Source organism: Myotis daubentonii, chromosome 14, assembly GCF_963259705.1.
Source record: "Myotis daubentonii chromosome 14, mMyoDau2.1, whole genome shotgun sequence".
Lineage (NCBI taxonomy): Eukaryota > Metazoa > Chordata > Mammalia > Chiroptera > Vespertilionidae > Myotis > Myotis daubentonii.
The window spans coordinates 49,669,773-49,683,705 of record NC_081853.1 but is presented as its reverse complement, the minus strand read 5'-3'; the positions used below and the strand labels follow the sequence as shown (position 1 = coordinate 49,683,705).

The 13,933-nt window shown below is 39.0% G+C and overlaps 1 protein-coding gene across 9 annotated transcripts in view; it reads right to left on the bottom strand.

Annotated features, from left to right (window-relative positions):
* Positions 1-13,933, bottom strand: part of GOLGA4 (golgin A4) — a 90,989-nt gene that overhangs the window by 27,061 nt on the left and 49,995 nt on the right. For 8 of the 9 annotated variants that reach the window (XM_059664243.1, XM_059664244.1, XM_059664245.1 and 5 more), the window contains 6 exons: positions 11,003-11,181; positions 9,632-9,760; positions 8,264-8,419; positions 1,340-5,580; positions 704-825; positions 185-315 (listed from right to left, as the gene is read on the bottom strand). In XM_059664243.1, coding sequence (XP_059520226.1) covers positions 185-315; positions 704-825; positions 1,340-5,580; positions 8,264-8,419; positions 9,632-9,760; positions 11,003-11,181 — 4,958 coding nt within the window. Of the gene's footprint in view, positions 1-152; positions 316-703; positions 826-1,339; positions 5,581-8,263; positions 8,420-9,631; positions 9,761-11,002; positions 11,182-13,933 lie in introns of all 9 variants that reach the window. The other variant, XR_009448581.1, reaches the window with a different exon arrangement.

Sequence of the window (13,933 nt, the reverse complement as noted above, 5' to 3'; positions counted from 1 at the left end):
AAAATCTGCATACAGTGTAGAAACATAAATTTGGATAATATTAAACCAAGAAAACAAATAAAAAAAACCTCTACATTAAACACACACACACGCAACAGGAAATCTGACAGCCCAAGCCCAATCTTCTTTAGCACTACCATGAAATCTCTTACAGCTAAATTTCAAAATAGAGAAAATAAGGTACATCAAGGATTTCTTCATATCTTTTAGCTGTTCTTTTTAGATCATCTTCTTTGTCTGCAATTTTTTTATATAACTGATTTGTCTCTTCTTGATGATTTTCCAAAAGTTCAGCCTCCACTTCCTGGGCTTTATCTAATAAATAAAAAATGGACACACACACAAAAAAACACATTAGGTAAGAATTAATACCTATGTCCCAATTTCAGTAAGAATCCATGTTCCAAATAAAATTTTATAAAAATCAACTGATCAATGTGCCCTTCTCACAGAGCAGATGTGTCTTTACAAGGCAATTAATTTGCTAATGCTTTCAGGTTCATTTACCTGCTTCTTCTCTCAGTAAGGCAAGCCATGGCCAGGCAATGAAAGCTCCCTTTATAGAACTATCTTGGGCAAGAATAAATTTTCTCCAATTTAATTACTTAAAGCACTTAGCACAGTGTGAAAAGACTGAGCTTAAATGACAAATAATCTCTGCTGATACTGATTTGTTCTTTATTGAATTTAAAATTTTCCTTACCTATGGTTTCTTTTAGAGTGGTTTCCAGCTCCTGGTCCTTTTGTGCCAGCTGTGTATGGAACTCCCTCATCAGCTGTTTCAATGTGGAATTGTGCTTCAATTCAAGATCTTCCTGCTCCTGCCTGGATAACAAAAATAGAAAATTAATGCCATACAAAAAAATAAGCTGTAAAGAGTTACCCAGTCTTCATAACAGTGCATACAATCTGAGCTCAGTAAGACACACATGAGTGTGTGAGTCTGTGTATGCATGTGTCAGCATGTGTGTCAGTATGTGAGTGCAAGTGTGTGTATGAGTGTGCATGTGTGTCTAGACACATTAAACTTTGGAAGGATATGTAAACTATGATTACCTCTACAGAATGGTCATGGGGATTTGAAAATTTTTCTGTTCCACTTAAAATTCCTTGGATGTGTACCTAATAACCTTGACCTTACAAGAAAAATAAAGTTTTTCCCCCTAAATGGACATGGAGAAACACTGCCTCTGCCTGGAATTGTTCTTATTTCTCCTCAGTATTTAACTTATTAGATTTATTAATACTTCAGGTAGGTGAAACTTAACTGTATTAGGCACAAAACGGGGGCTTAATTAAGGACTGCCTTAAAAATATTCATGCTTTAAAAAAAACTTACTTGATTTTCTCTTCCATTTCTTGTTCATATTCTTTCCTTGTTATATCCAATTCTTGCTGATGCTCCTTCCGCAACATTCGAAGATCTTTCTTCAACTTCACAATCTCCTTGCTCAGCTTCTGCTTCTCTTGCTCTGCCGCTGCTAATTTAAACTCCAGGTCATTGTGCTCAGTCTCCATGTTACTAAGGGGTTTGGGTTGGACCACATGAGATTTGGACTTTTCTTCAGCACTTTCTTCCAAAATTTCTGTGGCTTTATTTTTTCCATCCCTCTGTTGTTGTAAAGCCTGTAGTTTTTCATATTTTGAGGTCAACGCTTCCATTTCAACTCTATGTTCTTCCTTCTCTCGTAATAAGTGGGAATCCAGCTCTTTTATCTTTTGCTCCAAAACCTGACAAGTTAGTTCCTTCTCTTGGAGGGTTTTCTGAACATTGTCAAGCACATTTTCCAAGTTTTGCTTTGCCCCTGTGTTATGTGTACCTCCTTCTTCTTCCATGTGCTGGGATACTATCAAGGAATATTTGCTTTTTCCTTCAAGTTCTTCTTGAAGATGATTAATTATAACTTGATCCTCGCGTTGCTTTGCTTCAGCATGCTCTAACTTTATTAAGAGCTCCTGGTATTTGCACTGCATTTCAGAATGAGAAGAAATGGTCTCTTTTTTGTCCTGCTCTAGCCTCTGCAATAGCTTTCCTTTTTCGATTAAATTTCTTTGTAAAACACTGATTTTTTCCTCACATGCCTTCTGCACACAGCCTTGGGAATCTGCTTCTTCTTGCTCAGTACATGCTGCCACATTTTCTGCTGATCTGGGTACAACTGGTGTTTCTGACTGTGGTGAACTTTCCACTGATTTAAGTTTTTCTTCCAATGTGTGAATTTCTTTTTCTCTTTCCTGCAATTTTGTATTTAGCTCACTCATACGGCTTTCCATATCTTTTTTATACTGCTGTTCTTTCTCTTCCATTTGAGATAATAACTGCTTCTTGATGGAAGCAATTTTTTGTTCAGCTTTCTTCTTCAGTTCTGCTAATTTTGCAGCACTCTCTAACTCAAGTCTATCTTCCAATGCTTTTAACGTCTCTTCTTTGCTTTTCACACTTGAATTCACATGTTCCAATTCTTTCTTCTTATCTTCAAGTTCAGATTTCATGAAAGCCACTTGCTTTTCAAATTTTAAGACCTTTTCTTCAGCTTCTTTGACCCTGTTGTCCTTTTCTTCTCCTAGCTCTTGAATTTGCTGAAGTTTCTGAACCATTTCATTCTGTTCAACATCCTTTTGTTGATTATAATTTTTAAGAACTTCATTTAAGGACTCAATTTCATTTGTTTTCTGAGTAATATGCTCCTCTAATTCCACAATTCTTGCTGTTTGAATTTTTAACTCAGTCTCTAAATTACACTCCTTTTTCTCCATCTTGTTATTCTTATCTTCCATTTCACCCTTTAAACATTCAAATCTTTTATTTTGTTGATCAAGGTCTTCCTTCAATAAAGTTATCTGCTCATCCTTTTCACTGGCTTCCTTTGTTTTTAACTCAATCTGCATCTGTAATTCTTTAATAGTATTTTGATACTGTGTAAATTTTGACTGTGCTTTTTTCTTCCATTCTGAGAATTTGTTAGACAAGTGATCCACCTGTTCAAGAGCAGAAATTTTCTCTTTACTCAGAGTTTCAACTTTCAAAGATAAATCTTGCACCCGATCCAGCAATTCACGCTGTTCCTCATCATGTCGCTCACTTAGTGATGAGATGGCTGCATCTTTCTCAGTTAGACTGACACTATTCTGAAGTTGAGCATTCAAATCAGTTAGTTGTTTATTAAGACTATTGATCTCAGATTTTTTTTCTTTAAGCTCTTCCTTCATCAGTGTGACAGCATTGATGTTTTCAGATAACTCTTTCTTCAACTGTGTGATACAAGACTCTTTTTCAGAGGCAGCCTGCTGCTGACTACCGCCCTCTCTCTGTAAGGCTTCTTTTTCTGTTACAAGACCTTCAATATCGGCCTTCATGCTCTTAATTTGATTTTCTTTTTCTTCTAACTGATGGGTAGCCTGTTGAAAAGAACTGTTGAGTGTATTCTGTTCTTCTGTTAGCTGTCTAAGCTGTGCTTCTAATTCAGAAACTTTGCAAGTTTTAATTCGTAGTGCCTCCTTAACTTTAGTTGTGTGTTGTTGACAATGGGAAATTCTAGATAGAACCACATTAATCTTACTATTGCTGAGGTTGATTAGTTCATTTGTTTTAGCTTGTAGTAAGGCTTCAGTTTTCTTAGCATAAATATCCAGCTGAACTGCTATTTCCTCAGACAGGTTTTTGAATTCCAAGCTTTTGTCTTCTAGGCTTTTCTTACTTCTTTCATGTAAAGATTTTAAACTCTGAAATTCTTCATTTGTGGCTTTCAATTTGTTAGTCAACTCAGACACCTTAAGTTTATCTTCTTCTGACAGTGTCTTCAGTTCAACTACATGCTCCTGAAGAGAAGTATTTTCCTTCAGAGAATGCTTCAAGTCACCTTCCAGCTTTTCAAGTTGCGCTTTCAGTTTCATTTCATTTTGTGAGAGAGAATTTGTATGAGCAGACTTCTGGTGGACTTGTTCCTGTAACTCCTTTATTACTGTATCCTGCTTACCACCTTCCTCCTTCAGCCATGCTATCTCCTTGCTCATCTCTTCCTTTTCACACCCAATTATGAGGATCTTTTGCTTCAGTTCTGCTACCTCTTGTTCTTTTTCCTGTAACTGGATTTCATGTTTTTCCTGAAGTTCTTCAGCTTGCTGATGAAGCTTCTTCTCCCAGACTGAGATCACATCATTGAGTTCTCGCCTATGCACCTCAGTAAGACTTTCTATTTGCTCCCTTTGGTTTGTTTCCAGTCTTGACACTGCATCATTGATTCCAGCTGAGTTAGCCTGTGCCATTTCCAAAATTTTGGCATTGAACTGTTTTTCTTTCTGACTGTGCTCTAGAGCAGTATTTTCAAGCTCTTTTTTATGCTTGGCTTCCTGATCCAACAATTTCTTCTTTAACGTTTCTTGCATCTCCTTTGCTTTCTGCTTAATTTTTTCCATCTTTTTTTCTTGATTTTTAAATTTGGTTTCATATTCCTCATGCAAAACACTAATACTGTCCTCCTTGGCTGATAATTTCTGTTTGAGTGTTTCAATTTCTTTGCTCTGTCCTTCTCTCATTTGTAAAATTACATTTTCTTTTTCCATCAAGATTTGCTTTGTCTGTTCCTGCTCTATGTTACAATCTTTAAGTTGGGACTCATAGAGTTGGGCTAAAGATTTTACTTTTTCCTCCATTTCACTATTCTGTTTTTCAAGTTGCTGCCTTAAATCTTGCACCTGGATTTTGTGAATGTCTAACTCAGTACAAACATCTTTCTTTTGCGTTTCAACTTCAGCTACCTGTTTTGTAAGAAGAAGTCTTTCTGCTTCCAAATTCAACAACTTCTGCTGCAACTGGGCCAACTGCTCCTCATATGCTTTTGCCTGCTCATGTGTGGTGCTCTGGTGTGACTGAAAAAGATCCAGCTTATTAGAGGCCTGCTGGAGTTCCCTTTCTGACTTTTTAATATCTGCCTCTAAACTTTCCACATGAGCCTGATGCTCTTTCAAATGCTTATCTTTTTCCTTCAGAAGAAGCCCAAGTTGATTAATTTCATCTTTCAATGCCTTCTCAGTTCTCTGGATGGACATCTCTTGCTCTTTAATAATATTGTCAACTTGTTGCTGGTGATGATTTTTCTGTTCATCCAACTTGGCCTCCAATTCCTGCTTCACTTTATCTGCTTGATTCTTTAGTATAGAAAGTTCCTCTTCTAGCTTGTCACGGGCTTTTAATACTTCTGACAGTTCAGAAGACAATGACTCCAATTCTGTTTGCTTCACATCGAGCTTTTCTAATGTCCTTTCATTCATCTCTTCTATGTGGGCCTGGAAGAGACTCTCTTTGTCTTTCAACAATGTTTCTTTTTCTTGTTCATACTTTTCTCTAAGTTTTTCCATTTCAGTCTGATGCTGTTGCCTTAAGTCTTGGAGTTTTTCAGCCCAAAGGTTATCCTGCTGATGCTGAAGGCTTTCCAATTCGGTCTTGTGTTTTTCAACCATGATTGTCATTTCTTCATTGTGCTTATTTTTTTCAGCTTCCAAATGAATAGCCAAATCTTTTGATTGAATTTTGCTTTCTTGTAAGCTTTTTTCCAAACAACTTTCTAATTCAAGAATTCTCTGTTAATAAAAACAGATGTATTTTTATTAAGTACAGTCTTGTTTATTAGTAACAATAGACATGACCTGATGTCTACACCTATTTAAAGATTAAAATTTAGATAAATAACTCTACATATCACACCAAACACTAGAAAGGACAAAGAATCTGTCCTCAATTCCTAAATGAATTACATAACAAAGAAAATATTCTATTTTGAGCACAACTCATAATTCCAGATGCTTTCTATCTACATGGATAACTATTTCAACTACCTATATTTCAAGAATATTTTGAATGGATAGTCAATAAGAAATAAATTATAAAGTAGATAACAATAACTATTGGTAGAAAGATGGGTATTTTTTCTGTGCTTTTTAAAGGCCTATAATAATATTCTATTGCTTACATAACTTAATTTTGGAAGATAAATAACGTATATGATTTTTCAACCCCAAAAATTATTATTCAGGAGATAACTTGAAAAAAGAAGAAACTTACACAAATTTTACCAAAGATTACAATTGCTTCATAAAAAATATCAATCCTGACTCTGAAGGAAAAGGAGCTAAATAAGGCAGAGCCACAGAATGTCAGAGCAGGTCTTTGGGAATTACCAAATCCAATCTCTTCATGTAACAAGAAAATTAAGGCAAAATTAATTTGCAAAGCTAGCAATTGGAAGATCTAGGCTTGAGTACCCATTCCCCTCCATCATGTCATCTTACATAAATGTTGGAAATGGGAAAATAAAGCAGTTTAGAATTACAGGTAAGTGTGACTGTTTCACTATCTAAATCAGAATAAAAAGTCTGAATAAATGACATCAGTCAATTTATTCAAAACAAGGTGTACATTTCATATACTCCTGAGGGATGGGCCCAAGGGCCTTAAAAATGTACACATTGAGACACATATACAAATATGTTTATTACTAGGGGCCCGGTGCACGAAATTTGTGCAGTGGGTGTGTGTGGCGGGGGGGGGTGTCCTTCAGCCCAGCCTGCCCCCTCTCACATACTGGGAGCCCTCAGGCGTTGACCCCCATCACCCTCCAATCGCAGGATCGGCCCCTTGCCCAGGCCTGATGCCTCTGACAGAGGCGTCAGGCCTGGGCAGGGGACCCTCATTTCCCCCCATCACTGGTTCTGCCCCCAGCCCAGGCCTGATGCCTCTGGCCCAGGCGTTAGGCCTGGGCAGGGGACCCCCAGGCCCCTCCAATTGCTGGCTCTGCCCCTTGCCCAGGCCTGATGCCTCAGCCAGAGGCGTAGACCCCCATCACCCTCCGATCGCCTGATCGGCCCCTTGCCCAGGCCTGACGCCTCCGCCAGAGGTGTTAGGCTTGGACAGGGGACTCCCATCTCCCCCCGACCACTGGCTCTGGCCCCCGCCCAGGCCTGAGGCCTCTGGCCCAGGAATCATGCCTGGGCAGGGGACCCCCATCTCCCTCTGATCGCTTGCTCCACCCCCCGCCCAAGTCTGACGCCTCTGACCCAGGCTTCAGGCCTGGGCAAGGGGACCATCATATCCCCCCAATCCCCGGCTCCGCCCCCCACCCAGGTCTGATGCCTCGGCCAGAGGAGTTGACCCTCATCACCCTCTGATCACCAATCACCGGATCGGCCCCTTGACCAGGCCTGAGGCCTCCGAGAGAGGTGTCAGGCCTGGGCAGGGGACCCCCAGCTCCCCGCGGTTGCAGGCTCTGCCCCTGCCCAGGCCTAACGCCTCTGGCCTAGGCGTCCGGCCCGGGCAGCGGGGACCTGCAGTGGCAGCGGGGGGCGCCGCGATCACGCGGGCTCCGCCCCTGCCCCTGCAGGACGCCTCTGGCTGAGGCGTCCGGCCCGGGCAGCAGGGACCCGCAGCTGCAGCGGCCCCATGATCGTGGGCTTCGCTTTAGGCCCAGGCAAGGGACCCCTAGCTCCTGGGACTGCCAGCTTCGACCGTGCCCAGCTCCCTTCGCTGGCTCCACCCCTACTTCCTGCTATCACTGGCCAGGGCAGAAAAGGCACCTGGTTCTCCGATCATGGCTGGGGCCGCCTTTGTCCTGCCCCCAGCTCTTAGCTCCCCCCTGGGTTTCCGATCACTGTCAGTGGCAGGGGGCTTCTTCCTGCTTTCCCTTTCGCCTCCCTGCATTGTGCCTACATATGCAAATTAACCGCCATCTTGTTGGCAGTTAACTGCCAATCTTAGTTGGCAGTTAATTTGCATATAGCCCTGATTAGCCAATGAAAAGGGTAGCGTCGTACGCCAATTACCATTTTTCTCTTTTATTAGTGTAGATAAGGCTATGTTTAATATGGGAAAAACTTAAATGTAAAAGTGGGGCATTGAAATAACCAAAATGTCATACAAAGAATAAATTATGTCCAGATAAAGAGGGACAGGCAGGAAGGTACCTCCAAAGTGAGGCCAATTCCTAAGGGCCAGGGTGAGTACGCAATGGAGTGGAGATGCTAGCAGAGTGTGAGTGCAAAGAATCAGCGTGAGTGGCTGACAATACTGCAGCCAGTTATAGGCAGAGTCAGGAGCACCCTGCAGCAAACACCAAACCTCTCCCATTAATAGCTATTACTATAAAAAATTAAGTGCATGTATATGCAAATCTAACTCAGTAAAACAAAGCTTCTCTACAAGTAGAGAGAGAACATAGTTCTCATATTCAACCAATTTGAGCTCTGGAACCTGAATATTATATAAACTTACAGTTCTGTAAGTCTCTGCTTCTTGCTGAATGTCCTGAAGTTTATTTTCACTCTCTGTGAGGATTGCTTTTTTCTGCAACTCTAACTCTTCCAGGGCCAGAGATTCTTGCTGTTCTTTTTCTTGGGTGATCCTCAAATGTTCTGATTGACATTTTTCCTGTGCCAAAAGCAATACCACCTTAGACCCACATAAATCTTCAGCATTCCCAAAGTACTTCTATAGCAGTGGTTCTCAACCTTCTGGCCCTTTAAATACAATTCCTCATGTTGTGACCCAACCATAAAATTATTTTCATTGCTACTTCATAACTGTAATGTTGCTACTGTTATGAATCATAATGTAAATATCTGATATACAGGATGGTCTTAGGCGACCCCTATGAAAGGGTCGTTCAACTGCCAAAGGGTTCGCGACCCACGGGTTGAGAACCGCTGTTCTATAGGCATCATACATTTCATTTGATCTGCACAGCAGCCCTGTGAGGTAGGCAGTATCATCACCTCTCTCTTCCCATGCTCTAGTCTACAGGAACAAGACACTGCCTTTTACAGTGTGGTCTGGCCAGTCTTTGCCACAATTACTATTGATATGAAAAAAATAGTACAAAAATCTTATTCCAGTAACCCCACTACATCTACTATTTTTCCACTACTTAAAATGGTGTGGAAAACACTGCTGATGTGAAAGGTCACACAATTGCCACTACCTCTTCCCTGCACTCCAGAGTTTCCTTTTTAAACTCTAGGCAGAGAAACTAGATTATAAATTTATGTAATTTGTGAGAAACAACTCTTTATAATAGAAAGCCCCACATGGAAAACCAGTCAAAATCAGTGGATTACATAAGAATACATGAATTTGCTCTAGCTGGTTTGGCTCAGTGGACAGAGCATTGGCCTGCAAACTGAAGGGTCCTGGCTTCAATTCCAGTCAAGGGCACATGCCCGGGTTGCAGGCTCAATCCCCAGTAGGGGGCACGCAGGAGGCAACCGATCAATGATTCTCTCTATAATTGATGTTTCTATCTCCCTCTCCCTTCCACTCTGAAATCAATAAAAATATATTTATTAAAAAAAGAATACATAAATTCAATCCATAAAATTCCTATAAAAGCCTACATAATTATTTTCAATAATCTGGGCTCTTTTACTGTCCCATCAATCCTGAAAAGCTTCTTCTTTGATTGACCTTATTATTTGTCAACATTCATCATTTGAAAAGCTCTGACAGTCCCTTTTCTGCCTCCATCCTATCCCTTCTTGACTCAAAGATCAATGCTGCCAGCAGTCTGGCCCTGGAAGCTAGGGGTGAGGAGATGACAACTTATAATGCTGTGAAGTTGACCTATAGCAAAAACAAAATACTTACAAGAGCTGCTTTCATTTGCTCCTGAAATTCCCTTTCTTGGGTCTGAAACTTCTTAGTCATCTCCTGCTCTTTGCTGGCCAACTCTTCTTCATGAAGCTTCTGTAGTTTAGCAATTTGTTCTGAGGATTTCTAAAAATCAGCCAGATAGTTAAAGTGAAACATCCAGAATAAAATATGTAACTCTACAATCAAATAATACTGCTACAGTTCAATTTTCAAACTACAGCTTTTTAAGAGGAAAAAACAAAAAAAAATATTTCCCACATAAATCAAGTCACCAAAGTCAAAAGTTCAAAGAAAAATGAGTAAAGTATTGCTCATTTAATATTGCTGCTGCAGTAGTCAGTCCTGTGGGGTCGATGCCTCTTTTCCACATCTTGCAGGGATTCCCTTACCAATCAGGTTTGGGAAGTACAGTAGAGGAAATAAGGATAATCACAGAGAGGACGCTCCACTATGGTCAAGCTGCCCAATCTGCACCCATCTAATTATGTCTAGCTTTCCAGGAATGCACTATTTATCAAAAACTATTGACCTTGCCCTGGCTGTTGTGGCTCAGTTGGTTGGAACATGGTCCCATACACCAAAAGGTTGTGGGTTCAATTCCTGGTTAGGGCACATACCCAGGTTGCAGGTTTGATCCCTGGTTGGGGGCAATCAATCAATGTCTCCCTCATATCCATGTTTCTTCCTCTCTCTCTCTCTCTCTCTCTCTCTCTCTCTCTCTCTCTCTCTCTCCCTCCCTCCCTCCCTCTTTCTCTCCCTCTCCCTCTCATTGAAATCAATATTTTTACAAGCTACTGACCTTGTTCTTTCTGACAGAAAGACTTAATCTTATACAAATGTCAAACCTCCCTAAATAAATATAAAATTTTGCCCTGATCGGTTTGGCTCAGTGGATAGAGCGTCAGCCTGCGGACTCAAGGGTCCCGGGTTCGATACTGGTCAAGGGCATGTACCTTGGTTGTGGGTGCATCCCCATAGGGGGTGTGCAGGAGGCAGCTAATCTATATTTCTGATTCTCTGTCCCTCTCCCATCCTCTCTGTAAAAAATCAATAAAATATATTTTTTTAAAAAAGACAAAATATAGAACAGTATATATAACATGCTATCTTTTGTATTTAAAAATTAAAGAGAAAATTTTAAAACATAAAAGAGAAATTATATGCAGAGACTACCTCTGGGAAGTATATATAAAAAGATACAAGCATTTCTCATCAAAGTGCTTTTTTCCTATATCTTGAACATCATGAAATGGTCAAGTTCTAAAATACAAAATAACTCTTCTTTATACTCAAATATTGTCAGAAAAGTATAAGACTCAAGTTTCCAAATTACTGTAGCCCATTTCAATCTAGGATTATTCTTACTTTCGTTACATCAACAACCTCCTGTTTCACCCGACTTAATTCTTGTTGAAGACTGATGCGTTCCTCCTCACTTGTTTTTTCAAGAGCTTTTATTTGTTCATCCATTTCTGCCTTCATTTTTCTCCGTGATTCTTCTGTTTTTTGGGCTGTACTCAAAGCTTTTTCAAGTTCCTCAAAAGCTATAATGAAAACAGCAGAAAACAAGTATCTCAAGAAATACTATCATCGAGCTAAAGTGTTTTAATTTAATTCAATTTAAAGAACTAAGAGCAGCAGTAGCAGGACAGGTTAAAAAAACTCATCAGTGTTTAAGCCAGGAGATACTTCTAAGTGGTTCAACAAAGCCACAAGAAATGTTCAGTCACTGAATCCAATTTGTTATTGAGTTCTGGATTAGGATGTACAATGCGTATATGAACTGAAGCTCAGAAGTCTGAAACAAATATTTAATTACTAATGGTTTCCCACTCTACCCACAATTGCCCTTAGGGATAAGAAACTCAATGTCTTATACCTACTTCTGTACTATGTAATTTTAATTGCTTTTTTTGTTTGATATGCAGTTATCTATTATCAATAATTAGTTAATATTATTTATTCACTAGGACATTTTTAATGTGAAAGTTATTCTTTGACTAATCTTACTTTTAAAAACCTGTTAACCATGTAGTAAAAGAACAGAATGTTGTTGTTTTTAACATTTACTGACTGAACCACATAATTAAACAATGTATTTTGAAATGAAACCTACTTCCTGTATAAATTTTGAGCTAGGACTGTTAACTGGAAAACTTTATCTAATTTATCGGTGTATAGAAAAGTACTACCAGCAGGGAATTCTTAGGTAAAATAAGTAAAAATCAGGGCCTACAAAAAACAAACATCTAGCCTAGAGTATTATGATCTTGAAGGAGGCCAAACAGCTCACCCAGATCAAACAAAATTAGATGTGTTGGGTGCAACAGCTGGGTAACTTGGCACCAAAAATATGTATGCATGTATGTTTATGTATATTTGTGTGTATATGTATATGTGTGTTTGTGTAGTGCATGCCCATGTGTAATGTATATGTATGTTTATGTACATGCACACACACTCTCTACTAGCATAATGATACCCTGTAAAAACCTACTGTTTTTATCATTCTACATTATTTTCTCTAGCCCTCATAGAATAGAAGACACCAGACTTCTCTTTGCCACTGAGATGGACTATAAATAAAACATCAATTATTAAGACAGGTTTTTAATCCTATCAAGAAATGTATGTCAGGGGGGATAGTTCATTGACATATATGGGGCATTTTCACTCCCAGTGGTCTAAGAAATGTGGAACTTTAACCTATGGTATCTCGGGGGGGGGGGGGGAGAACCCTTTTATTAACCACACCGTGGCTTAACGGAGAGTTGTTTAAGCACAGCAAGTTCATACCTAAAGGCAGAATCTGTTCTAAAGCATTTTCTTAATAGCAAATTGCATTAGTACAGAAAAAGGCAAGAAAGGCTGAATTCTACTAACAACTGGGAAACATAATTTACATTGCTTAACATTTAAACAAAAACTTCTCTGGACAACCATGTAACTTTGACATAAAAACAAATCTATCTGATTTATTCATTTTATATGTCCAGAGCATAAAACTAATGCTGACACTCTAATTTCAAAGAAACATTAATTAGCTGAAATTATTTTTAAAGATTCCTATACTATTTTTACTGGTATTTGTCTGCCAACAACAAGATGATAACTCTTAGATATAAATATCTTAGAAAATAAAGTATTTAAAAGACAATGTTGTCTTTGTTTAATTTAGATATTCCTTTACTATAAATTCTAGTGCTGCCCTGGCCGGTGTGGATCAGTTAGAGCGTTGTCCTGTACACTACAAGGTTGCAGGTTTGATTCCTGGTCAGGGCACGTACCTAGGTTGCAGGTTCGATCCCTTGTTGGGCATGTTTCTCTCTCACAATTGAAGTTTCTCCCTCCCTCCCCTCTCTCTCTCTTTCTGCCTTCCTCTCTTTAAAAATTAACAAACATATCCTCCCCTGAGAAATTTTTTTTTTCAAATTCTCATGTCAAACTTAAAAAAAATATCTCACTACTAACAAGAAATTTCATTTCCTAATTTCTTACAAAAATCAAGTAAAGTGATCAATTATGGGGAAGAGATTCTGTAAGGGTGCTTACTGCTTAGTTTGTGCTAATGGTTGAAATGTGGAAAAGGAAAACATGGAAAAAGGAATGATAACATTTTTAATGCTTGGATGTCATCAGCATCTTTGCATTACTGTCATTATTCAGGATGTAAAATTATAACTTAGCATTTTGAAGCACTTCTCAGAAATATCTTAAATCAGGCTCTGGAGAACCTGAAGATACTTTTTATATTCTTTCAGCAAAATAGAGTTTTAAATGAAAAACTTTTGTTAATTAAGCAAAATAAAACAAAACTGTATACAGTCAATTCCAAGTGAATTTTCCTTCTTTTTATTTTTAAAATTCCAGAATCCAGTACAGTATAAAAATAGATGTAGTGCTCTTTTTCAAACAAAAAATCCATGCCACGAAGTTTAGATATAATCTTCCAATAATGAAGTTTTCTAACCACAACCAGAAAATTTTAGAATATTCTCCTGCATTAGATTTTAATTTTAGTGTTTAATCCACTGTTCTTAAGTCATTTGATTATCCATCATAATAATTAAATTAGATCTGGTTCCACAGTTCTTTCCATCTAAATTTAATCTTCTTTCCCATCTTCTGCTACCATGTCAGAGAACCATATAATTTTACTAGAGGCCTGATGCATGAATTCATGCAAGAGTAGGCCTTCCTTCCCCAGCTGCTGGCACTGGCTTCCCTCTGTCACCTGGGACCCGGGCTTCCCTCATAGGCCCGGCTTCATCCAGAAGGTCCTCCGGAAGGAAATCA